At 35.8% G+C, this 26,808-nt stretch overlaps 3 protein-coding genes across 7 annotated transcripts in view; 1 reads left to right on the top strand and 2 right to left on the bottom strand.

The window, feature by feature from the left end:
- LOC128175873 (S phase cyclin A-associated protein in the endoplasmic reticulum-like) overlaps nucleotides 1-4,260 on the bottom strand; it is a 37,560-nt gene extending 33,300 nt beyond the window's left edge. For both annotated transcript variants that reach the window (XM_052841728.1, XM_052841729.1), the window contains exons 1-2: nucleotides 4,005-4,260; nucleotides 2,760-2,874 (exon numbers count right to left, since the gene is read on the bottom strand). In XM_052841728.1, the coding sequence (XP_052697688.1) occupies nucleotides 2,760-2,874; nucleotides 4,005-4,133 (244 nt within the window). In that variant the 5' untranslated portion in view covers nucleotides 4,134-4,260. The remainder of the gene's footprint in view (nucleotides 1-2,759; nucleotides 2,875-4,004) is intronic.
- On the top strand, nucleotides 27-17,315 carry LOC128175874 (heat shock factor 2-binding protein-like). Of its 2 annotated transcripts, none has more exons than XM_052841733.1 (10): nucleotides 27-1,237; nucleotides 5,208-5,327; nucleotides 5,827-5,965; nucleotides 8,052-8,155; nucleotides 8,996-9,145; nucleotides 9,361-9,493; nucleotides 10,131-10,254; nucleotides 10,623-10,726; nucleotides 10,813-10,913; nucleotides 17,066-17,315. In XM_052841733.1, the coding sequence occupies exons 3-10, from the start codon at nucleotides 5,833-5,835 to the stop codon at nucleotides 17,174-17,176; spliced, it is 960 nt and encodes a 319-aa protein (XP_052697693.1). In that variant the 5' UTR covers nucleotides 27-1,237; nucleotides 5,208-5,327; nucleotides 5,827-5,832; the 3' UTR covers nucleotides 17,177-17,315. The 2 variants fall into 2 exon arrangements, with proteins under 2 accessions (XP_052697693.1, XP_052697692.1); XM_052841732.1 differs by lacking the exon at nucleotides 27-1,237 and adding an exon at nucleotides 4,451-4,518.
- A 74-nt stretch (nucleotides 17,316-17,389) lies between these two features.
- On the bottom strand, nucleotides 17,390-24,211 carry LOC128178879 (uncharacterized). Of its 3 annotated transcripts, none has more exons than XM_052846265.1 (9): nucleotides 22,930-24,210; nucleotides 22,696-22,788; nucleotides 22,434-22,562; nucleotides 21,882-22,111; nucleotides 20,611-21,721; nucleotides 20,016-20,187; nucleotides 19,365-19,651; nucleotides 18,701-18,886; nucleotides 17,390-17,722 (listed from the first exon to the last, which is right to left on the bottom strand). In XM_052846265.1, exons 1-9 carry the CDS (start codon nucleotides 24,097-24,099, stop codon nucleotides 17,678-17,680), a joined length of 3,423 nt encoding a protein of 1,140 aa, XP_052702225.1. In that variant the 5' UTR covers nucleotides 24,100-24,210; the 3' UTR covers nucleotides 17,390-17,677. The 3 variants fall into 3 exon arrangements, with proteins under 3 accessions (XP_052702225.1, XP_052702226.1, XP_052702227.1); XM_052846266.1 differs by having other exon boundaries at nucleotides 22,708-22,788; XM_052846267.1 differs by lacking the exon at nucleotides 17,390-17,722 and having other exon boundaries at nucleotides 18,231-18,886; nucleotides 22,708-22,788; nucleotides 22,930-24,211.
- Between the last annotated feature and the right edge of the window lie 2,597 nt (nucleotides 24,212-26,808).

Here is a 26,808-nt window from a genome sequence, read left to right as displayed (position 1 = left end):
TGAATCAAAACTTTTGTGGAGTCTGATTTCTCAACGGTGTCTTAAAGGATGTATCTGAAACAAAAAAACAAAATTGAAACCACGACATTCTGTTTGAAGAGCTCCAGACAGAATATGTTACTCTGCACTAAAGAACGATAATAAATTAAGCAAATAAATCAACACTGAAGCTTACTGTTAAATCATCATTGTTTGTGGGCCCCTGGGGGACCAATGTTTGTGCCCTTGCCCACAAATTAACTTCCCCAAGAACATATGTATACAAGCATTTGTTTGATATTTATCAAAATTATCCGGAACTTGCGAAAAACGAAATTACATCCCCACAAACCAGGAAAATTTCGGCTACCAACAAATATTAACCCACATGAATAAAAAAGATTCCACAGTAAATATGTTTGGGAGTTAATTTTGCTCATCCCACCTCTTTCACTAGATTGATTGCCACAACTGGAAGTATCATAAGTAATTATGAACGTTTATGAATAAAATATGATTGCAGGAATTATGTTTCCCGATTCATATTGTAAAGTTAATAGAAATTAGTTTACGGCTTCATCCAACAGTGACTAGCTATACAGAGAACTGCAATTTCAAGACTCAGAGACTTCAGAGATAAATTTGTGATTTATTAAAATCATTTTATTAATAATATAATATCTGAGATAAGAGATTTCCTGACTCAGTCATACCTGACAGCTGAGAATACCCAAGATTTAGGATCCTTGCATGAAAGCAACTGAAGATATCAAATACATTGATCATGTTTGTTAAAAAGATTTGACATACTGAAAGTTTCATTTGAAAAATAGGGTCTGGTTTTGAGAGCCTTACCTGAGATTCGAGATTTTGAGAGCCTCATGACTCATGCTCACAATCCAGACAGTAAACACAGACGGCTCAGTGAGATATGATAATAATATGTCGCACACAACAAATTTCCTGCTATGAACCACTACTGAACTCGAGATTACGACAGAACTCGGGGTTCACACTCAGCAGGCCCTAGACTCACTCTCACAGACCAGATCTCTCTGGGCTACACTGCCACTACAGGGATACGAGACTGAGGCATATCTGTGTGTATTGATATAATAATAAAATCAATATCTCCAAGAATAATGTCCCATACACAGTCTCCACTTGGATCATTCTCTCCTGTTATAATTGGGTTACCGATTCCCCCTGGATTTATTTTATGTGATTGTTTCTTACATCAGAGCTGAATCAATGCCAGGTAGGAAAATTGTGTCAATATAAATGCAGTTTTTATAGCAGTGCATTCATTAAGGGAATAGTCATGAAATATTAATAATTTCTAAGAGAATTTTCAATTCTGGGTAGTGATGTCTAGTAAACAATAGACCACGAAGCCAAAGAACCCACCACTTCAGACACACTGGCTGGGCAGCTCACCTGTCTCAAGTCCCAAAACTAGGTCAAGCTTGAGAAACTAGGTCAGACAGTTATACTTTTGCAATCTGTTAAGTCACAACTATCATCCAATTTTTTTCTTAGCTTGAATTTATTGGATTTTCTTGTATGTTTTGGTTGTGTGTGTATTTTTTTTTATTCTAAAGATTAACTTACTTCATCCTCACCATGCTCAACCTTAAAAGTTATCTTTAACATTTCCTCTATAATAATAACAAATATTTCTATTGGCTATAAGATTTTTTTGAGGAAAGTACAAAGTACAAAAAGGTGATAAATGATGTGTTATGTGCTAGGTTGGGGTCCAGATTCAGATGTAGACTGGCTGCAGAAAAATTACTTGTATGGAGATCTCTCTTTGAAAATCACCAATAATTCTTGTCAGACTAGCGTCTAGCCAGCCCCCACTTATTCATTTTACTGAATAACTGAGGGGCTGGATCTAGTCAGACAGCAGTAATTTGGACAAGTGACTGTTTATCTGTGCGAGTTGTACAGTTACTTGTTATTTGTGAACTGGTCTAGTGTTGTCACAATGATTGAATTTTAAATGATCTGTTGTAAAGGTTGTCAATTTATGAAAATTGACTTGGGATTTATAATCGATTAAAACCAGTTTATTACATTAACATGATTATTACTATATTTACTGTTTTGTTTTTCATCCTGTATTTAATGAAATGAAAACTGTTGCAAAACAGTGTTTTTTTTCTAATTTCAAAGATATGTAACTCTTTAATTGGTCACTATTAAGCAATGCATAAGCGAGAGCAAATAGCATTTACTGGTAAATGTTTCAAATTCAACCATAGCATAAAATTAAGGGCCCCATTTTGATGAATTGAATACAAATTGTTATCAATTTGTTTATTTAGCAATCATCAATTAATCAGGGTCAACCGATTCTGCCAATAAATCCATTTTGATTTTCAACTGATATGACAACACTAGGATGGTCCATTCACCATTGTCACTATTCTGTATGTATATGTATTTAGCTGTGTTAGGTCACTATCTGTGTGTTGTCTGACTTGGATGTTTTACAGAGGTAGTAAAGTTTTTGAGACAGTCCCTCCCTGTGTGTTGTCTGACAGGGATATTATATAGAACAAGACATAGATTGTGAGGCGGTCTCTTCCTGTGTGTTGTCTGACTGGAACATTTAGATTTCTTTGGTAAGACGGTCCCTATTTGTGCGTTGGATGACAGGGATGTTACACATAAGTACTTGGATAAAGTTTGTGAGACAGTCCCTACCTGTATCAGTATGTTGTATGACTTGGATGTTATACAGAACAAGACATAGATTGTGAGATGGTCCCTACCTGTGTGTTGTCTGACGGGAACATTATACAGAACTAGATTTCTTGCAGTCCTTCCTTCTTCTTGAACTATTTTGCGGACATGGTCGTAACTGTTCATTCTTGAGGAGTTATGATGCTGAAAACATGAAAAATTACTTTGAAAAAAGATACATTTTTATGCTTAAACATTCAGTACAATTATTTCTTCAAGAAGCATATCACAAATTAATCATAATCAAGTGACTATGGTGACCCTACTTTACTTGCTAATCAACAAATGCAGATTGGAAAAACAAAGATTTGTCAAAAGAAAGATAACCTCTACAGATTTTAGATCAGAGAGATAGGGGACCTGGGGGTTACTCCACCATCAATATATGCACTACTTGACAGGCATCCTGGGTGGTCACAACTTTATCTATGAACAAGACATGCAAGGTGTCCATGCTTGTGAAAAAAAAAATTAACAACATATTTTGTTTTCTTGGACATTTCATCAAGATTTTCATTTATGTATCATGTATATATACAACCTAAGTTTTTATCATAAATCATTTGCTAATAATTTGCTGTTATTTGATGGGAAAAATTCAATAAAATTTTTACTTGTTTGAAGTGCATTTTAATAATTACTGGGCCAGTTGATTGCTAGTCTATCATATGCATACAAAATTGCTCTTGTTCCTGTGAGAAGGAACGAGATGTAAACAAAAGATGAACACAGTCGAAATTTGGACCCTGTTTATTTTAGGACCTCATCCATACACCAGAGGCACAAGAGTATCTTTATTATTTTACACAGTTTTCATGATAGGTCATTGAATTATACCAGGGCTGAGGCCATTTTAACTTCCAATGGACATATTAATGTTTGTGTCAGATGGTAAGATGCTTTCAGACAAACTGCTATTTATTCATTATTATGATCTATATATGAACATGCATTTTAAAAAACTTTGACAAGTGGCTATTAAAACTAAAATGCAAAAAATGATTTAAACATTATGAAAAAACATAAAATTCATGCTCATGTGCATAAAGCTTTTGAATGTATAGTATATTAATTAAAGTTTCTAACACGTGTGAAGAACGATTTCAAGAAAACAGGTCTGAACATATAATTTATTTTGTACGAGTGCTTATGATGCCACAACTAAAAATATCAATTATACAACCAATCATCGGTGCATTTTCCAGAAAAACATTCAAGATTATTAATTTGCACCTAAAAAGACACTGCAAACCAAAAAACACCCGTCCACTTACGCTGGATTGTGAATTGTTATTCCGACTTGATCCCCGCAGAGGGGCAGACGAGATTCTGTGGTTGTTTTCTCCGTTATCTGGCCGCGTGCGCTGCCCTGGGTTGTATCTTTTTCTTCTGTTATCACTCATAGTGCTATACAGTCATAGACATTAAGGTAAAAATCGGTCATAAGTCATAGGTGCCAAAAATACACCTGATATATAACAACAGTGTTATCGCGATGCAAAATATTTATGCGGAACTCCTCGCGTCTGTTTGAACTTCTGGACCGCAGTGAATGCAGTGCATGCAAATAAAAAAATATTTACAAAGCATGCTAGAAGCATGTAAACTATTTCCATATCTTTACTAAGAAAATATTCATACTGCTCTACAAAATAATTATCGATTAAAAGTTAAACAAGATCGGATATAGGCCTATACATATCATTCGGAGTGCCTCAGTTAATGGAAGTACTTTTTTGTGGGAAATTTAAAATGGAAAAGTTTTCAGATGACATTCAGAAGACTTTGGTCAGTTTCACGTATAAGTTAATTATTAACATCAATAACGATATTTTAGCGTTAAATGCAATGGGATTTCAATGGAAGTTTTATAAGCATGTAGTTACTTGATAGCTCATTAGCCTTTTTCAATTACATGTTATATGTATAGTCTGTCCCAAGATATTTATGCTGCACGTTTGGACGATTTTTAATAAAAATACACATACCTGTGAAAGAATGCAATTGAAATCGATGAAAGAGAAAATTTCCAAGATAACTTCATTCACACATTATAATTTTCCCTCGTAAAAAATCACAAGAACGAAATAGATTTCCTACGGAGATTTATAATGGGGACTGTTGACATCTTTTCTCCATTCGGAAATTACTCGGAATATCTCGCACAATTTTTCAACGTTAACATCTGAGCTTCATTGTGGCTGATGCAATGCAAAATCCCCGTAGACTTTCTATTTTTAGCCGTGTATTGAAACCTGACAAGCTAGAGGGGGCGTTTTAAAAGTAAAATCTTGCGATTTTTTTAAGACTAATGAATGAACATCGTCTGAATCAAGAGGTATTCATAAATATCGAATGATTTTTTAAAGAAAATATGCGTCAAAAATATCTTGGGAGAGACTATAGAGTGTAAGCCAGTCATAAAACGTTTAATGCCACATGTTCATTTTCAACAAGATCATTTTCAATGATTTCAGAATAATTTTATCATCGATGTGAAAAAGAAAAATGAATATTTGCCAGAAGACGAGGAAAGGTCCAAAGAAGGAAAACGTGTTGAAGATGCAACCAATTCTAAAACCGAGGCAAAGAGTTCGGTAAACTCAGAGCACAGGTGCATCTTATCCGCTCTGCTCTCAATGACATGTAACGTTACATGTAATTTAATATATGCATGAGGAGAGCGGATTAGATGCTCCTGTGCCTCTGAGGTTTAGTGACAGAAGCCTTACAGTATACCATACCCCAACAAGTGGCGGGAATTGTGGGGGTTTTTTTACCCATCCGTCAGTCGATCAGTGCTATTTTTTTTTAATTTCGTCGATGTCTAACAGTACATGTACATGTATGTAACTCCCTTTAAACAGCCGCAGAGAATTTCTGGAAGCTTTGTAGGCAATATAAGGAAACAATATAATGTAGATGTGTGTATTTGGAAAATTAATTTATAAAACAACTTGCTTTTGTTTATAAATATGTCTCTGATCTACAGGCAAAACGATTAAAAACTTAATCAATGTACTGATAAATATTTGTTCAAATTAGTTGCCTTGCTAAATTATAGATTGAATTCTTGTTTGTTTATTATTTATTAAGGAATTGATGTCGGTGAGTCAAAGTGATTTGTGTAGGCTTGTCGCCGACATTAGAAATCAGCTGAGGAAGAATTCCCCCAAACCAAAAGTGTCCCCCAGCACCGGTCCCCAGGCACGTGTAACTGAGACCCTGAGGGAGGGTGAGCCACACTGCTGGGTGTCTTGGTTTAGCCCAGTCACACCTCACCGGATAGCGCAACCGGACGTCCGACGGATGGCTGCATTTTTTTTAGTCCGTTCGCATGCGTTTAATTCTTGTCTTTTCTTGTTCGGAAAATGCGTTCATGTTCTAGCTGTGAGGTCCAGCAAACCCCGCTTGACTCGGCAAAGGAATTTGAGAATCCATAAAACTTAGGACCAACTTTAAACCGAAAGGCTATGATGTGCACTTAATTAATGTACGGTATGATGCGTATTGAACGTATGCAGAGCCCAATACGTATTCTATAATCAACATGAACCGCTTCCGTTGATGTTCGTTGATCAATTTGTCCGATTTAGAAACGGACAACGCCGACCGTATACAGGATGAACCGGACTGGTCCGAAGTGAACGGTACAACGGCCGGTCAAAAACCGTTGTGTCGACTTTCTCGTGACCGAAACGAAGAGGTCCGTTAAGGCCTTGTCACACCAAGCTGCGCCCCCTCGGCGTGTTCACGGCGTTGTAAAATTCACGGAATCGCCGTAAGATCGCAAGGAAAATCAAAAAAATGTACAGTTTTATTTGAAAATTTTACAAGTGGAGATGTCACGGCGTCCTGACGGCGACCGAGGCATTCTTACGGAGCTCCCACGGCGTGTAACTGCGTTTCCACGGAGTTCTACTTGGCGATAAACTGCGCTCTCGCTGAGTCTCCGCCGAGCGCTCACGACGTGCTAGGAGTTTTTACAGCGCGTCCACGGCGTGCTCTGCGCGCTGACTGCGTGCACAAGACGTTCTTTACTTCTTGGTAGGTTAATATTAATTTGTACAGTTATATGGTAAACAAATAAGAATTTACAACTACTAAATAAATGACTAAAAAAATGTTTTGATTTTATGAAAAGGTACATTGTAATTGAAACATAACTACTTCTAACCAATTGGTGAAGGACTAGGACAAAACTCTAAGTAGTCAGGTTTACAAAAAAGATCCGTTATTAGTTGTAAGAAAACATAGAAAAGATATGAAAACATCAGAACCAAATGGCATGAATTCCATCTACGTCCATTGATAGATCTTGGAATATTAGCAAATGCTACTTTTAAAATTTAACATAGTCATCTACATCCAGTTTGATAATTATTACATCGCTTGCTATTGTACAACAGCCATTGTTCGATTTTTCGTGGTCTTGATGACAACGCACTGGAAACGCCGTTGGAACGCGGTATAAACACAGAAGAAACGTTACGAGAGCGCTCTTTGGGGTCGCTGTGTATACGCAGCCAAATGAAAAACAACTTGTTCAAACGCTGTGGATGCGCAATAAGAGCGCGATAGAGATGCAGTGAGATCCCAAATGACACCGTGCAAGCGCAATTGACTTACCACTGCGTATACACTGCGGTTAGCTGCGTTTCTTGAGCGCGCCGACGGAGCTCTCTTTGCGCTGTTGGAGATCTTATGGCGCTGTCACGGCGACCTCACTACGCTTCTACGGCGTGTTTATCAGAACGCAGAGCCACGGCGCGTACTTTGTGCAAGTTCAAAGTGCGCGGCGTCGCATGGCGTTCTAAAATGTTCAAGGCGATCCCACCACGACTTACGAAGATGCCGTTGCGTTGTTACGGCGCTGTAGGAGACTCTAATGCGTTTACCTTGGCGTTTTACATTATTTAAGGACGCAGCGGGATCGCCGTGAGGATGCAGCTCCAGTGTGACAGAGGTTTTAGTGGCCGTTGCTTGCATGGGACCGCGATTTGACGCCGTATTTATCGGTCGTTAGACATCTGTTAGCGCTATCCGGTAAGGTTTGACTAAATTACATAAAAAATTAACCTTTACAATTTGAAGTACATATATTATATACATTATACAAATATTGTGACATATATGCTGTATCATAAATTTATAGTAATATATACACGTATTACACATAAAATAAAATTTGAAATTTATGCACAATTGTTCCATTAATCATGCACTCAATAAATAAAATTTAGCAACTGTTCGGTGGTTGTGTTTTTTAAATCAAACGTTCGATCATTAAGAACTGCTGATTTTATTTCATTGACATTTAGAATTGAAGCAGACCAGACAACAGATACAGAATGACCTAGCAGAAATCTCGTATCTAAGGACGCGCTGTGAGACAGCTGTAACCGAGTGTCAACAGGAGAAGCAGGTCAGAGAGAGAGAGAGAGAGCTATCATATTATCGCACTGCATTCAATTTAAAAATCTAGGTTGTTATTTGTGTAATACTATCGTATAAAACGCAATCAAACTAGAACATCAAATTGCATAGAATGCATGCACATAATTCTGCCACAAATGTAGATTGTAGATGAGATGGTGTTCTTCAAAGTTTCGTTTTCAAATCGAGTCCCTCATTAAAGATATCCTATTTAATTACGCATATGGATGAATCTATATTTGTTGCATTAAACACTGACCTTCCGTATATTTTTTTTACTAATAGGTTGTAAGATTCTAACAACATTTTAAAGAAATTATTGTGTAAAATGGCAAAATATATGTTTTCTGCATTTTATTTTAAGAAAAAAATCTTGATCGCAACTTTTCAGGTCAAATGGCAGAACACGAAAAACACCCATGTAAATAATTTAATGAATAATCATTACCGGATGTTGAAATTTAGATACAAAATGGAGCTGCTTTCCATCAATTTAAGTAATGGCTAGACAACCTTGAATGTTTCTTCATTGGTGTATTTTAAATCATGTAGTGAATCATATGAAAATAAAGAAGCTTAGCACAGCCTAAAATCTCAACAGATAAAACAATACCCATCATCTACATTTATATCAAGTTTGTCATAGACGCCTATAACAGATGCATTTGATTGGTTTATCTGCTTGCCTGGATGCGACCGAGAAGTTCTTCATTTCCTCAATTGTTCGAACGGCCTGAGAACCTTAGATTGATATTTACTACAACAATTTGCGCTTTTCAGGCCTTTTTTGTCTTTCATTTTTGTGGACTCAATAGCTGTTTCGTTATAGGAGAACATCCGGTTACGTCACGAGGTTGAGGTGCTGACTCAGCAGTTATCCCAGCAGTCCGAGTACTGCTCCGGTCTGGGGGCCGCGTGTTGCACTCTATTGTGGCGCGTGTCCAGGAGCGAGGACACCATACAGTCCTTACTGATAGGGGTGACCAAGATTATCTATTTATAATCTTCCTCTGATTCCTCTTCACTATTCCTGTACAAATCAATCGAAAAACACACAAGATCAAGACTTAAATGTTTAGTCTCATTTAAATATTTAGCATTGTTCAAAAAAGGTTAAAAATCAAAAAAAAATTATTGGCATGAAGTGCTTTTAATATTTAGATTAAAAATGGGAAAAAAAATTCACTGTTTCAGAGTAAGGTCGAGGAGTTCCTAACGTTAGTTTCGAACACACTGAACAGTTACGTCACCACCTACAAATCTGATTGGCCGGGAATGGACTCGGACGAGAGCCAGTTTGTTCACGCACTTTGTGGTGTCATCACCAGTAAGAACTTGTGTATTAAATCTTGTTAATTACAACTCAGGTAGAAAACTCCAAGAACTTCATATCAGTTTTATGAAAACGCAAGCGAATGCCGTTTGATTTCTTTTAATTAAAACAAAAGTTTATATCCTACATATCGTTACATTGTAACTTTAAATACGACGCCAATAGTTATCTTTCGTTACTCTTTCTTATTTGTTATACTTTCATGTTAAATACTGAAATCTGATTGGTTAAGACGCAGTTAATAATATTTACTATTACCCTCAGCGTTAGCAACGCACTTGGCAACGGGTAACATTAAAAAATGTCACATGCGCTAAAATTATGCGCGTACGGTTCGCTGTAGAATTCACGTTATTCCTATATAAAAGCAGTAAAATTTTCTTAAAACTTTTAAAAAAGACATTCAGTATAACAAAATAAATAGTGCCTGTTTGGGAGGATAACAGTTGAAATTGACACCCCTCGAAAACCATTGTCAACCTCCGCTTCGCGTCGGTTGACAATGGTTTTCTCGGGGTGTCAATTTCAACTGTTACCCTCCCGAACAGGCACTATTTATATAATATCAGTCAATCATTTTATCAACCAATCAATCAATGTTAAAAAAATTAAACAAAAACCTTTTTGCCAGACATTGCTGCCTCTGCGTTTGGTCGTGATTTCCTGATAACCAACCCCCGGGGACGTCAACTAGTGGACACCTTCATCTACGTGCTAGAGGAGGCTCCCCACGGGAAAAGTGCACGACTCAAAAAGTCAGTGAAACAAAATAACAAAAAATAACTAGAAAATATCAGCTTAATAAGTTTTATTAAAAGGAAAGTGTTCGTCTCAAACAGTGAAGTGTAAAAAATTGAAACAAGCAAAAACTCAGCATCAGTCTCAGCAAAAATCTACCTTGCTTCATTCATCATTTGATTTTTAATATAAGAAAATTTAAGAAATTAAACTTACGATATTGTAAAGGGTATTGAGAAGTTCTGGTAAAACTGTAGTTTCATGTATGTGAAATTACGGATTAAACATACAATACTGACTACCTCTAATATTGTAGAGTTTTATGTTATGCGTAGAAAATTTTACACGTAAATGATTTATCAGTTAAAATTAATTTTTTTTACAGCCTAATCCTGATGGCACTGTATAACCTGAGCATTAATCAGAATGGAATCAAGTACTTGTCCTCAAAGCGAGGAATCATAAAACTCCTAGCCTGGCTGCTGCAAGGTATGTATAAACGAAAACATACATGTAGTTGACATAAAATTATCCTTTCAACTGATTAATTAATTAATTTTTGTGTCTTAACAAAGAAGAGGTAGCTACAGAGAACCAGGTGAATAGCCTGAGATTGGTCCAGTCCCTGATATCTGTAGAGGGCAACCTCAACCTCATTCACGAACTGTTAGAAGAGGTATGTAATTGTCTCTATATATATACCTAGGCAAATATATGAACTGTTAGAAGAGGTAAGTAATTGTATCTAAATATATACCTAGGCAAATATATGAACTGTTAGAAGAGGTATGTAATTGTATCTAAATATATACCTAGGCAAAAATATGAACTGTTTGAAGAGGTAAGTAATTGTATCTAAATATATACCTAGGCAAATATATGAACTGTTGGAAGAGGTTTGTAACTGTATCTAAATATATACCTAGGCAAATATATGAACTGTTAGAAGAGGTTAGTAACTGTATCTAAATATATAGGGCAAATACACGAACTGTTAGAAGAGGTTTGTAACTGTATCTAAATATATAGGGCAAATACACGAACTGTTAGAAGAGGTTTGTAACTGTATCTAAATATATAGGGCAAATACACGAACTGTTAGAAGAGGTTAGTAACTGTATCTAAATATATAGGGCAAATACACGAACTGTTAGAAGAGGTTTGTAACTGTATCTAAATATATAGGGCAAATACACGAACTGTTAGAAGAGGTTTGTAACTGTATCTAAATATATAGGGCAAATACATGAACTGTTAGAAGAGGTTTGTAACTGTATCTAAATATATACCTAGGCAAATATATGAACTGTTAGAAGAGGTTTGTAACTGTATCTAAATATATAGGGCAAATACACGAACTGTTAGAAGAGGTTTGTAACTGTATCTAGATATATACCTATCCAAATATATGAACTGTTAGAAGAGGTTTGTAACTGTATCTAGATATATACCTAGGCAAATATATGAACTGTTAGAAGAGGTTTGTAATTGTATCTTAATATATACCTAGGCAACTATATGAACTGTTAGAAGAGGTTAGTAACTGTATCTAAATATATACCTAGGCAAATATATGAACTATTAGAAGAGGTTAGTAACTGCATCTAGAACTGTTAGAAGAGGTTTGTAACTGTATCTAAATATATACCTTGGCAAACATATGAACTATTAGAAGAGGTTAGTAACTGTATCTAAATATATACCTAGGCAAATATATGAAGTGTTAGAAGAGGTGTGTAACTGTATCTTAATATATACCTAGGCAAATGTATGAACTGTTAGAAGAGGTTTGTAATTGTATCTAAATATATACCTAGGCAAATATATGAACTATTAGAAGAGGTTAGTAACTGCATCTAGAACTGTAAGAAGAGGTTTGTAACTGTATCTAAATATATACCTTGGCAAACATATGAACTATTAGAAGAGGTTAGTAACTGTATCTAAATATATACCTAGGCAAATATATGAAGTGTTAGAAGAGGTGTGTAACTGTATCTTAATATATACCTAGGCAAATATATGAACTGTTAGAAGAGGTTTGTAATTGTATCTAAATATATACCTAGGCAAATATATGAACTGTTAGAAGAGGTAAGTAATTGTATCTAAATATATACCTAGGCAAATATACGAACTGTTAGAAGAGGTTAGTAATTGTATCTAAATATATACCTAGGCAAATATATGAACTGTTAGAAGAGGTATGTAACTGTATCTAAATATATACCTAGGCAAATATATGAACTGTTAGAAGAGGTTTGTAACTGTATCTAAATATATACCTAGGCAAATATATGAACTTTTAGAAGAGGTAAGTAATTGTATCTAAATATATACCTAGGCAAATATACGAACTGTTAGAAGAGGTTAGTAACTGTATCTAAATATATACCTAGGCAAATATATGAACTGTTAGAAGAGGTTAGTAACTGTATCTAAATATATACCTAGGCAAATATATGAACTGTTAGAAGAGGTATGTAATTTTATCTAAATATACACCTAGGCAAATATATGAACTGTTAGAAGAGGTTTGTAATTGTATCTAAATATATACCTAGGCAAATATATGAACTGTAAGAAGAGGTTAGTAATTGTATCTAAATATATACCTAGGCAAATATATGAACTGTTAGAAGAGGTATGTAATTGTATCTAAATATATACCTAGGCAAATATATGAACTGTTAGAAGAGGTTTGTAACTGTATCTAAATATATACCTAGGCAAATATACGAACTGTTAGAAGAGGTTTGTAACTGTATCTAAATATATACCTAGGCAAATATATGAACTGTTAGAAGAGGTAAGTAATTGTATCTAAATATATACCTAGGCAAATATATGAACTGTTAGAAGAGGTAAGTAATTGTATCTAAATATATACCAAGGCAAATATATGAACTGTTAGAAAAGGTAAGTAATTGTATCTAAATTTATACCTAGGCAAATATATGAACTGTTAGAAGAGGTTTGTAACTGTATCTAAATATATACCTAGGCAAATATATGAACTGTTAGAAGAGGTTAGTAATTGTATCTAAATATATACCTAGGCAAATATACGAACTGTTAGAAGAGGTTAGTAACTGTATCTAAATATATACCTAGGCAAATATATGAACTGTTAGAAGAGGTTTGTAACTGTATCTAAATATATACCTAGGCAAATATATGAACTGTTAGAAGAGGTATGTAATTTTATCTAAATATATACCTAGGCAAATATATGAACTGTTAGAAGAGGTTTGTAATTGTATCTAAATATATACCTAGGCAAATATATGAACTGTAAGAAGAGGTAAGTAATTGTATCTAAATATATACCTAGGCAAATATATGAACTGTTAGAAGAGGTTTGTAATTGTATCTAAATATATACCTAGGCAAATATATGAACTGTTAGAAGAGGTTTGTAACTGTATCTAAATATATACCTAGGCAAATATACGAACTGTTAGAAGAGGTTTGTAACTATATATACCTAGGCAAATATATGAACTGTTAGAAGAGGTAAGTAATTGTATCTAAATATATACCTAGGCAAATATATGAACTGTTAGAAGAGGTATGTAATTGTATCTAAATATATACCTAGGCAAATATATGAACTGTTAGAAGAGGTTTGTAATTGTATTTAAATATATACCTAGGCAAATATATGAACTGTTAGAAGAGGTTTGTAATTGTATTTAAATATATACCTAGGCAAATATATGAACTGTTAGAAGAGGTAAGTAATTGTATCTAAATATATACCTAGGCAAATATATGAACTGTTAGAAGAGGTTTGTAATTGTATTTAAATATATACCTAGGCAAATATATGAACTGTCAGAAGAGGTAAGTAATTGTATCTAAATATATACCTAGGCAAATATATGAACTGTTAGAAGAGGTAAGTAATTGTATCTAAATATATACCTAGGCAAATATATGAACTGTTAGAAGAGGTAAGTAACTGTATCTAAATATATACCTAGGCAAATATATGAACTGTTAGAAGAGGTAAGTAACTATCTCTAAATATATACCTAGGCAAATATATGAACTGTTAGAATAGGTTTGTAATTGTATCTAAATATATACCTAGGCCAATATATGAACTGTTAGAAGAGGTAATTAATTGTATCTAAATATATACCTAGGCAAATATATGAAGTGTTAGAAGAGGTAATTAATTGTATCTAAATATATACCTAGGCAAATATATGAACTGTTAGAAGAGGTAATTAATTGTATCTAAATAAATACCTAGGCAAATATATGAACTGTTAGAAGAGGTTTGTAATTGTATCTAAATATATACCTAGGCAAATATATGAACTGTTAGAAGAGGTTTGTAATTGTATCTAAATATATACCTAGGCAAATATATGAACTGTTAGAAGAGGTAAGTAATTGTATCTAAATATATACCTAGGCAAATATATGAACTGTTAGAAGAGGTTAGTAATTGTATCTAAATATATACCTAGGCAAATATATGAACTGTTAGAAGAGGTAAGTAATTGTATCTAAATATATACCTAGGCAAATATATGAACTGTTAGAAGAGGCAAGTAACTGTATCTAAATATATACCTAGGCAAATATATGAACTGTTAGAAGAGGTTAGTAACTGTATCTAAATATATACCTAGGCAAATATATGAACTGTTAGAAGAGGTTTGTAATTGTATCTAAATATATACCTAGGCAAATATATGAACTGTTAGAAGAGGTAAGTAACTGTATCTAAATATATACCTAGGCAAATATATGAACTGTTAGAAGAGGTAAGTAATTGTATCTAAATATATACCTAGGCAAATATATGAACTGTTAGAAGAGGTAAGTAACTGTCTCTAAATATATACCTAGGCAAATATATGAACTGTTAGAAGAGGTTTGTAATTGTATCTAAATATATACCTAGGCAAATATATGAACTGTCAGAAGAGGTAAGTAATTGTATCTAGATATATACCTAGGCAAATATATGAACTATTAGAAGAGGTTTGTAATTGTATCTAGTTATATACCTAGGCAAATATATAAACTGCTAGAAGAGGTAAGTAATTGTATCTAAATATATACCTAGGCAAATATATGAACTGTTAGAAGAGGTTTGTAATTGTATCTTAATATATACCTAGGCAAATATATGAACTGTTAGAAGAAGAAGAGGTAAGTAATTGTTTCTAAATATGTACCTAGGCAAATATATGAACTGTTAGAAGAGGTAAGTAATTGTATCTAAATATATACCTAGGCAAATATATGAACTGTTAGAAGAGGTAAGTAATTGTATCTAAATATATACCAAGGCAAATATATGAACTGTTAGAAAAGGTAAGTAATTGTATCTAAATTTATACCTAGGCAAATATATGAACTTTTAGAAGAGGTAAGTAATTGTATCTAAATATATACCTAGGCAAATATATGAACTGTTAGAAGAGGTTAGTAATTGTATCTAAATATATACCTAGGCAAATATACGAACTGTTAGAAGAGGTTTGTAACTGTATCTAGATATATACCTATCCAAATATATGAACTGTTAGAAGAGGTTTGTAATTGTATCTAAATATATACCTAGGCAAATATATGAACTGTTAGAAGAGGTTTGTAATTGTATCTAAATATATACCTAGGCAAATATATGAACTGTTAGAAGAGGTTTGTAATTGTATCTAAATATATACCTAGTCAAATATATGAACTGTTAGAAGAGGTATGTAATTGTATCTAAATATATACCTAGGCAAATATACGAACTGTTAGAAGAGGTAAGTAATTGTATCTATATATATACCTAGGCAAATATATGAACTGTTAGAAGAGGTAAGTAATTGTATCTAAATAAATACCTAGTCAAATATATAAACTGCTAGAAGAGGTGTGTAATTGTATCTAAATATATACCTAGGCAAATATATGAACTGTTAGAAGAGGTTTGTAATTGTATCTTGATATATACCTAGGCAAATATATGAACTGTTAGAAGAGGTTAGTAGTTGTATCTAAATATATACCTAGGCAAATATATGAACTGTTATATATAAGGATTAGAATAGGTTTGTATCTGTCTCTAAATATATACCTAGGCAAATATATGAACTGTTAGAAGAGGTGTGTAACTGTCTCTGGTATCAGTAGATATCTACCTCAACCAGAACAGCTCAGGAGGCGAGTTACTGTCTCTGATATCTGTAAATATCAACCTCAATCTAATTCACAAACTATTTCAGATGGAGATTTATTGTTTGATATCTCATATATGGACTGTCAGAGGAAGTTAGTAACTAGTACTGTCTCTGATATATTATACTCTGTCCCAAGATATCCTGGATTCACATTATGAACTGTTAGAAGAGGTGTGTAACTCTCTGATATCGGTAGATATCTACCTAAACACCATACATGAACTGATACAGGAGGTACGTAACTGTCTGATATCTGTAGATATCAACATCAACCTTATATATGAGTTGTAAGAGGAGGCGAGTAACAGCCCCTGATATATGTAGATATCAAACTCAATCTCATATATGGATGGTTAGAAGAAGAAGAAGTAACTAGTACTGTCTCTGATATATTAAGATACCTTCCTCAACATATTACAGACTGATAAAAAACTGCTGATGTCTATTGAACTTTACCTCATCAAATGAACCGCTGTAGAGTGTAGCTTGTTAATGTGATTTCTCCAGATAAAGGGTGCTACTTTTTATATCCTAATTGTTTCTCACCATGCATATATCGAGAGTATTTTGTTTCATTATTATAAAAGCAACTTGTTAGTAGTTTATCCTTATAAAACACCATCATATATTGCAGCTACCTAGACATGTCTTACAGGAGCTAGAGAAGGATAAAAACAGAGAAATCCGAGAATTGGCACGAGAAATTACTTCCGATATCCAAAGTCAAGTCCGACACGAGCAGTGAATCAAATCTTGTGATTCATGGTTTCTTCCCAAGATGATATCTAATTAACTATTAAACAATTCGTTTTTTTCTCAACGTATTGTAATTACAATGTATTCCAGCAATAGCTTTCAATTAAATGTTGTTTTTGAAAAAAATATTTTTCCGCAGTTTGTTATATTTATGTTTACATGATAAAATGTTGAAAATAAACAAAACCAAAACTTGGAAAGCTGAAATATCTCATTTGTTTATTGACATTCAGGTATATCAACTATATATTTGTATAGAACAAGAAAAAAATAATCGGTTAAATATCATAATCATTGTTATACTCAATTTTCAAGTTACTTACCAAAATAATTTTTAAAAAGTTCTTCTCAATAAAACATTTTATGATTTTGATACAATACACGCACACTGATAGATATAAATGTTCTATACAGTCTGTTCCTGGAACCCCTCTATATAAGGTGACCCCCGTGAGACGAACTATTCCCTGGCCTCTGACGCTGTCACCCGTCAGGACGGAGTTTGCTCTTCGATGTCCTTAATCATGTTGATGGCCTGGGCAAGATGATCATAGATAAATTAATAGTTGATAATTAATTTCTTAGCAAATAACTGACGCGTGTTATATTTCTTACCAAATAGTTTATATATACACAAACGTGTTGCGTTTCTTACAAAATAACTGATACGTTTTGTATTTCTTACCAAATGATTGACAAGTGTAAATACAACAATTGTCTCTCAATAGAGAGCTATGTACATGAGTTAGGTTGGACCATCGTCGGAAATCCGCGGCCAGTCTTGCATACATTTACTAACCGCTGGTCAACTCATTGAATTTGTTGTTCAATATTTTTTTTTTTTTTTTTTTTTTTTATAAATTACTCAATTCACCAATAAAAGATTGAATTTAGATTTTATAGGAATGAAAACAATGATCATGCAGTAAACAAAGCACTGTCGATGGACACGTGCGTTAATCTTAACGCGATTGGCAAGATTTCCTTGAAAAAATGTGTAGTAACGGGATGGGAGAAATAATGATGGATTCGAACCCGGGCCCCTGAAAATCTAGTAAGGATCTCTACCACTGAGCTACCCAGGCCGATATCCCCGGTCCATATAGCCCCAACTACTACATTCCTCCCTCCTTAAATGATATTCGCCCTCAAAGATCACCCCAGGTTCTTCCCCTGGCAGGAGCAAACCTGTTAGTTCCAGGGGTAGGTCACGGCACCAAATGTAATAGGAATGGACGGATATTGAAAACATATGGCTGGACCGGGAATCGTACCCGGGACCGCTGTAACTCTAGTCAGGAGCTCTAACACCGAGCTACCCAGTCCGATATCCACGGTCCACATAGCCCAACTACTACAGAACGAATGAAATGCAGCGAGTTGACACACATTCTTAGATAAATGTTTGACCCACGGTCAGTAAGCGTACATGTATGCGCAGCTGACCTTAGTTTTCAGACTATGAGAGTCAGAGACTAGATTAATTGGACCCCTGATGGTTGATTAGCCTTACCCACAGGTAGAAGGTGGCTGCGCCTGCGCTGGCATCCTGGACGATGGACAGGTCGTACTGGTCCAGGATCTCCTTGGCCCTGTGTAGGGCCTCAGGCGGCACACCCCTCATATTAAAGCTCTCCACTCGTTTCTTCAGAGCTTCCCTGCCTGTCTTACCGATCAGATTCTGTACCCCAAACCAATGCTAGAAAATAATCCCGAAGTAATAGATGCTTCATTCGTTAAAATAGAAATATAAGTTTACATCTGTATGTCCATTATTTGCCCCTAAAATCGTTATATAAAAGTCGTTCGTTTTCTGTAAACCAGTTCATTTGTCTTTCTGTTCATTCAATTACAACGTATTTGTTACTTTCTTACTCTATCTGCATGTATTGATCCTGATGATTCTCGTTCGTTCGTGTTCTATATCTCCCCCCCCCCCCCCCTCTCTCTCTTCCGCCAGGGTTCGTTTGGAGACGCAGACTATGGGTAGTATGCTCTCTCTCTCTCTCTCTCTCTCTCTCTCTCTCTCTCTCTCTCTCTCTCGCCCCCCCCCCCCTCTCTCTCTCATCGGTGACGAGAGACAGAGAGATGATAAAAGTGACGTAATACTACAAAGTAATTATACATCTCTGCTTGAACACAAAATACCCAATCACTGAATCCCATCTTTATCTCACCTGTAACTCCTTCTCCTTGACCCCAAGAAGGATATACGTAGCCACCATGACCCCATGAACTGCCAGAGGGGGTTTGGTGTAACTGCGGAGTTCGGCGATCGTTTGCGAGTCCATCTCTAGAACAGCCGCGCGCAGGCGCCTCAGTCTCTTCAGATGGACCAGCAGCTTCTCTCCCTTACTGACATTGTCCCCCAAGTCCACCCCACAGGACGGTGGACACGCCCTCACGCTCTGAAGGGCCTTCTCTAGTTTGTCCAAGCTTCTACATTTGATGGCTGCGAGGAGGTCTATAACAGAAAATTGCAATTCAGAATTTTAAAAATTAAAAGGTCTCTAAAGTGCCGTGAAGAGATTTGAAAATGGCTATGCCCGGTGGTTAAACATGGACGAAGCGTTTTTAATTCGACAAGAAGCGAGAGTACTTTTATAAATGCGATTCAACCATTTTGCATCAAATTGAAAGAATAAAAATATAATATATAAAATCGCGAACGCCGAATTTTTTATTCATTCATAGTTTTATCTGTCCAAAATTTTATAAGGCAGATTTCAAAATCCGTGAGATGTGCTTCTTGCGATTTTACGCGGATATATTAAATTCCTCGCGTTTAAATAGGAATTTACAGTTGTAATCATTCATTAAGAACTTGCCTTCTCTGAGCTGCAGCTGTCCGATTTTCTTTCTAGCAGTTTCCACCTCTCCATTGTCTGCAACGCCGAGTCTGTTAAAGCTCTCCAAGACTTCCGAGAGTTCCTCTAGAGACAAGTCGTTCCGTAACAGTGCTGTAGCGAGATTTCTCCGGACTTCAGCATGAGCCTTTGACTGAAAATGTTTAAAGAATATTGCTACAAAGACTTTTGGCGTTTAAAAAAGCGTATATATCATTAAAAGGGGTATCTTTAGCAATGAAAGGACGCGCCTTCAGTGGTGGAACTTTACAATGCACTCAGTACACGATATATAAAAAAAAGTACGCATAATTATATGTATGCATTGACGTTGAACAGAATAAAGGTCATGCGCGGATCTAGAGGGGGGGTCGGGGGGGTCCCGACCCCCCCTGGAAAATGAAAATTTATTAAATTTACATAGTAAAATTATCGCGAAAATATGCCTCGGACCCCCCCTGGCAAACACAATTATCCTTCGGACCCCCCCCTGGAAAAATTTTCTGGATCCGCGCATGAAGGTTATGGTTGTTTAGTAACCTTTAGAATGTTCAGCCGGTAAATTAATTTCACACACCTCAGCAAACAGAGTTCGTTTCAGGAGATAGTTGCAGACGTTGACGTGATTTTGAGACCTTTCCTGTCGACAGAAAATCTGCAAAGCGAATTCTCCCGAACATGGCGGCTCGACGGTTATAGAAACATTTGCTCCATTTTTCTCTATTGTGACGTAGTCTGCAAACTCCGACCTGGTGCTTTTATGCTTCAGTAACTCAGCATGTGGTTCAGTTTTTCCTGGAAAGACGAATTCAAACCTAATGACCCCGTCGTCTAACGAATAAAGACCGTCTGTGTGCGAAACAGCGGTTATGTGGTGTTTTGCTAGTTCTGGGTTAATTCCCCATCCTATCCGTGGTACGACCGGAAGTGGGATACTGATTTCCATTCCTTTCTTGCAGACGATTTTAAAATCGCATATCCATTCGGACGGAAGACACACTTGATTGTCACGGCAAAATATCTGGAGTTTGTATTCGCCTGCGGAAATCGGGGGGAATCTGATTTCAAAGAAAGCCGTGTCTTTTATGCAGTAATGGAGGGTGAACTTCTCCAAGCTAGGATAGTCGTATTCTCCCTCGTCCAGAGAGTTCCGCAGACGATACAAGTTGTAGGAAAATCGCAGCCTGGTTCGACTTTTGAACGGCATTTTGATTTGTAGAACATACTTATCGTTAGTGTACACAACACATGAAAGCGTTTCGTCCACTAGCTTTAGATTTAATGCATAAAAAGCTGGTTGCAAAAAAGGACGCATTTCAAATTCGTCTTTTGATAATTTTTGCAATAACAACTGCCACCGATCATCGAATGGAAAGCACTTGTTTATAAAAATTGAGGGGTCAGTGAAAAAGTAATAGTCATTTATGAGAGAACTGACGATATAAGATCGACTCTCCCCCTCTATTTCATCAGTACGGAATTCTGGACAGTCAACAGTAACCCACTCTCCTGAATTGTATCCCCTCGCTGACCTAGATGCCCAGTGACAATGGACGAAGCGCCAGGTCTCCTCAACGTATACCGCGTTCCATGAATTTCCGTGTCTATCTTTGCTCATGACGTCACCAACGTTATACATCACGCCTTTGCTTAGCCCATGTATCACTACGCAGGGTATGTCAACAAACCTATGAAAAATACACAGAAAAAAGGTTAAGATATTTGGCAAAAAATCGTTGACTTTCTTTTAAAAAACCAATGGAGTGTTTTGCTTTATAAAACTGTATTGCAAAGTAACGCAAAATCGCTTTCGAATACCTTGCAATATAATACGAGTAGAAACATTACCTGCACATTTTACAGAACATTTCGGAGTAAGACTTTATTCCCTGTGTAATCAGGTACAGAATTCCTAGCGGAGATTCGTGTGACGGAAGGTCTTTTACGTCATCAATCACCGGAAGTCGCTGGCTAACTATCCAGCAGTAAATGGCGCGAACACGCGACAAACTGGATTTGAGATCATGGCACAGGTACTTCAGCAGCGATTCGAAACTCTCGGCATCTTTAGGAGTTGCCTGTTTATATGAATGTAAAAATGTTTCTATATTATAGTGTACATATCCAATTATATGAATTTTTGATAATCTGATCTGATATTTTAAGTTTTACATCCTCTTAATGGTTTTTAACTGAGGTTGTGGTTTTTATTTTTGAGAATTTTGAAGTTTCTGATATCTAAAATAAAGAAGACGACTGTATATGATAGGTCGAATGCGTAGTTATATAGCAAGGAGCTGATGAAGCCAAACAGGAGTCCCATATCGGTCTTAATTTTCATACATCTATATTCATTTTTCAAAAAAATGCTTCTTAGGGATAGTTATGTTGTTTTCTTACCTTAAGGACGTGGTTTGCAACCTTTGATAGGTCCTCATTATCCAATGGAATCCAGAAAGAAGATGACAAGTCAGGCTCGGGATACCCTTCTAAAATGTCGTCTTCTTTGTAACGAGTTGAATAAGAGCTCTCAAGATAGACAAAAAAGAATGAAATCAGGCACGTAGCATCGTAATTGAAATTGAAGGGGGGGGGCAGACTCGCCCAAAAATTCCTGACAAGCAAAAAATAGTTCTCGTTCCACTTCTTAGCATTTACAAACCTGCGTTTTTACCTGTGATTCGGATTGCTTCTTAGGACGTCTTTTCCATTCTCTTTGGCATGTTCTCTCGACTTTTTGTTCCGAATTCGGTTTCTTTTGTGAAAGACAAACAGAAAAACGACACCAAACTTTAGTTTCAAGATCTGACCTTTCCACGAATGTACATAGATAACATACAGCTTGTAAAAATATAAAGGTTTACCAACGATCATCGATTGATTATTGGATAGTTACCTCTGCTGGACTGTCAGGGGTTGAGAGCGACTGATCCGGACTTCCTGTTGACTCTTCTATCATACCGAGATCCCCCACCCTCCCTGTGAGTTCAGTATCACTGCCGATCTCTGTTCTACCACGGTTAGTGCGATCAATGACCAACGCGTTGCCGGAGTTTTGGTTATTACTGCCCACAGTCCGGGAGTACAAACATGAGCAGTTTTTAGCCCCTTCCTGTTCCTGTTCCGGAGGGTTGACGGCTTCCGGTCCGCTCTGTCTTCCTACACTGCGCACTCCATAGCTTGGTTTCGCTGTGGGTTGTTCTGCATTGGTGACTTTTTTCTTTAGTCGCTTTTCACTCGGCAATTCTTTGGCCGCAGACAAGGTTTGTGCAGACTCCTTACTTGGTATCTTCAAAGATTTGTTGGAAGAAGACTTCCGCTGTAAACTGTGTGATGACGATAGCTTGATTTCCATGTAATCATCAGGCACTTTGATATCTCGTTTATCTAAACTTTTGCAAGGGGTAATAGAAGATTTTCTTTCACTAGAACAAGAAGATGTAATTTTAGTCTCCTTTTCACCAGATCTTAGATGCATCCGGGTATTTTGGAGTACCGGAAGTTTGGATGCCGACTCTTTCTTTTCTTGTTTAGCAAAACTCGATTTGGGAACAGTTTCACTTCTGTTATTTGTTGTCCTTTCTATCACTCTACTTTTTTTGCTTTTCTCTTCAAACTGTTGTTCATGGTTAGATTTTTCTACTATGATTTTTGGGAGGGCCCTCCTCTCGGGATTGGCCCGGGCGATCTGTTTCACATTACCATTCCATTGCACTGCACCACTTGAGTTTTGTGTCACCTGATTTAAACTGCTCTGTGGTGTTTTGTGGGACATCTCCTGTCGTTCTTTTAACGCCCCACTTCTGGTGTTTGTAGCAGTGGACTCTTCGTGCAGTTGTATTACAAGCGTGTCATTCGTTCCCGCTACCGAGTTATTACGAGTTACCACCCTTAGCTGACGGCGTGCATTACCCGGATGTGATCCATCTTGTATGACGTTTTCTGGATTTGAGCGGCTTCGCTTTCTCACGCTGATTTCTGCTTTTCTTTCTCCAGAATCTTTGCGATGGTTTGTTGAACTTCTCTCCTTTATTACGGGTTTACCCCGGCTATCTCTGGCCATCATACCTACATTGTAAGAAAGGCGTGCACATATATATGGACAGATGAATTTCACATGTACATGTAGATCCAACTGAGTAAAACAGATTGATATGTTATATGTACATATATATGTTTACATACAACACAATGGTGGAGATATGGCCCACACAAGTACACCCGCTACTATAACTTATCAGTTTGTTATCGGCGTGTCCAACATGTACATACATAATTTGTATTCATAAGTACATTGCGTTTTTGTTTTAAGTGGTTTATCGATAACGTTACACTGTAGTCCATATTCTAACATTTTTTATTGAGTTTTATTTGTCTTCTTCTTTTGATACCAAGTATCTAGTATATACTCATAAAATCGCATATGATATATATTATACATGTACTAACATGAAATAAGTACTTAAAATTACTATGTTTTAAAGTTTACTCCATTCATCTTATAATAATTATTATATGTACTGTATGGTATAGGTAGGCCTACTTACAAGGTTTATCGACTTCCCTCCAGATTGTTAAACTCTTTACGACGTGACGTCATAATGCATGACGTTGCAAGGTACAAGCGTTTTACGTCACAGTCAGAAACACGGAAACGTTTTAACGAGGCTGGGTCTAATTTTTTCTGCCCTAGATTTTTGAATGAAATTTTTAACAAGAATTTCTACTGATATAATTATTATTTTAAGTTAAAAAAATAAGACATTTACCACACCGTTTGTTTAAGGGGTCATCTCAAAGTTTGTTAATTTTTAACATAGGACTCTATGAGATTTTGCTTGAAATGTACCAAATTTGCACATTTTTTAAACTTCTGCCCTAGGGATTTCTTTTTCTGTTCTACAAATTAAAGTTATTGCTAAAAGGCATCAAATTGTCAAATAAAAAACAACTTTCACCTCCTGGTTTGTTTCAGGGGTCTTATCAAAGTTATTTTTTGTACGCCCAATTTCCCAGTTTGTCAGATAATGGCTATTTTTTATTTGACAAAGACGGAAATGGTGACCTTTATTGTATTATTAAAACATTAAGACATATTTCGGTAATAAATAAATATATAACATCACATATTAAGGGTAAATGATATAAAATACATGGTTAATGTCTTGAAATAAATAAATTTAGCGATATTTAGGCGGGTTAAGAAAACGTGACAGAGGGTTAGGCTTGCTGAACCCTCTTCACGTTTTCGACCCGAGCCCAAATATAGCTTATACTTCGAGACATTTATGTTTATTCCACAATATAATATCAATTTTACACACCAAACGAGTTATTTTCAACAAATTTCGCTGAATATCTGCAGTTGAAACTATCACGCCATGGCGTCAACAAAGCAAAAAGATGATGTCACACTGGAGCGATAGTTTTGCGCAATTCAAAAGTTCTCATGAAAAGGTTTTTTAGCAATGAAATTCGCGAATGCTTATTTTGCAATTGGGATGTCGTCGGTCTTATACCACACCAGGCCGTGCAGACAAATTGAATACCGCGCGTTACCATCCATTGCTTATATTTATGTTTCTTTTAAATTCTTGCCTTGTCTGCAAATATATATGTGATTTATACACTCAAAATTACTGTAATATTCTTAGGGTAAGTTCGATTTATGGAAGAGCCATTCTAACAACCACAAAAAGGACTCTGATTTTTCGCTTGTGACGTTGCACTTCGACGTTTGTGACATCATAATAAAACTCGTTATCTAATCTGTGTTCATAGGAAATTGAACGTCGCAGACTTCCAATGCAAACATGAGGGGAAATATACACTAAATGTAAATATAATGTGATGTGTTGCAAGTATATGTACCGAAGTTCTATAAATGGCGTTTTATGACAAGTTGGTATGCTTACACCAGTTCTTGTCAATGGGTGTCAAGTGTATTGAAATTATTAAAGCACTAAAACACAATATTTGCTAAATATCGTATGAAAATTTTGATTCATTTTTTTTTAGATGTATAATTTTTCTTCAATCTTTGGTTTCTGTTGGTTTGAGTTTTGTTTCGTTTTTCAATTTCTTTGAATTTTTTTGTTCCACAATACTTGATTTTTTATTTCATATAGATACAAAATACCATAATGTATATATAGAATAGAACTTTTTCTGTAAGTACAATTACAATATAATTTTGCTGAGGTTTTGTACATTGAAATAGATTAAAATTATTTTAAAAATATATGTGCTCAGCTGTTGAGGAGGGGGCTGCCGCCTCAGACCCCCTGCTTACAAATACTTAGTCTCTAGCCACGCCACTGTCGTTCCTACTGTATATTGGTATATCCTTTATATGATCACAGAACGATTGTTTCAATCCATGCACTATCTCTAGGTTTGGACACAGAAAAATACTTGGCATATAGGGTAGACTTTCACAAGTTTTCGCGATGCACAAAATATAGAGTACATAATGATGTCATGATTATTTGTTTCTCAGAGTCAGTTGGGCGGATCCATAATTTTCGACCTGTGGAGGGTGGGGTTGAGGCATATTTTTAGTAACATTTACAATGTGGATTTATCAGTTTGAATTTTCCAAGAAGGGATGGATCAGGTCCCATCCCAACCCCCCTCTAGATCTGTGCATGCATACCCTTTCTATTCTAATGGAGGGACATCCCCATTCATTAATTGCCTAAAAGTTGTACAACCTAACATCTTATTACCTAAGGAAGGCACATCCCAACAAATCAATGCTATAAAATATCTCAAA

This window comes from Crassostrea angulata, chromosome 3 (genome assembly GCF_025612915.1).
Source record: "Crassostrea angulata isolate pt1a10 chromosome 3, ASM2561291v2, whole genome shotgun sequence".
In the NCBI taxonomy this organism is placed as follows: domain Eukaryota; kingdom Metazoa; phylum Mollusca; class Bivalvia; order Ostreida; family Ostreidae; genus Magallana; species Magallana angulata.
The sequence above is the reverse complement of the archived record's forward strand: the minus strand, read 5'-3'. Positions and strand labels throughout refer to the sequence as shown.

Excerpts from the sequence above, each read along its gene's own strand:
- LOC128175874 (XM_052841732.1), top strand. The coding sequence starts at position 4,453 with ATGGAAGTACTTTTTTGTGGGAAATTTAAAATGGAAAAGTTTTCAGAT. Across the intron at positions 8,156-8,995 it reads AGTGTCAACAGGAGAAGCAG|GAGAACATCCGGTTACGTCA; the intron begins GTCAGAGAGAGA and ends GTTTCGTTATAG. Across the intron at positions 10,914-17,065 it reads TTCACGAACTGTTAGAAGAG|CTACCTAGACATGTCTTACA; the intron begins GTATGTAATTGT and ends CATATATTGCAG.
- LOC128178879 (XM_052846265.1), bottom strand. The coding sequence starts at position 24,099 with ATGATGGCCAGAGATAGCCGGGGTAAACCCGTAATAAAGGAGAGAAGT. Across the intron at positions 21,722-21,881 it reads ATGTTCTGTAAAATGTGCAG|GTTTGTTGACATACCCTGCG; the intron begins GTAATGTTTCTA and ends TATTTTTCATAG. Across the intron at positions 20,188-20,610 it reads AACGAACTCTGTTTGCTGAG|TCAAAGGCTCATGCTGAAGT; the intron begins GTGTGTGAAATT and ends AAACATTTTCAG.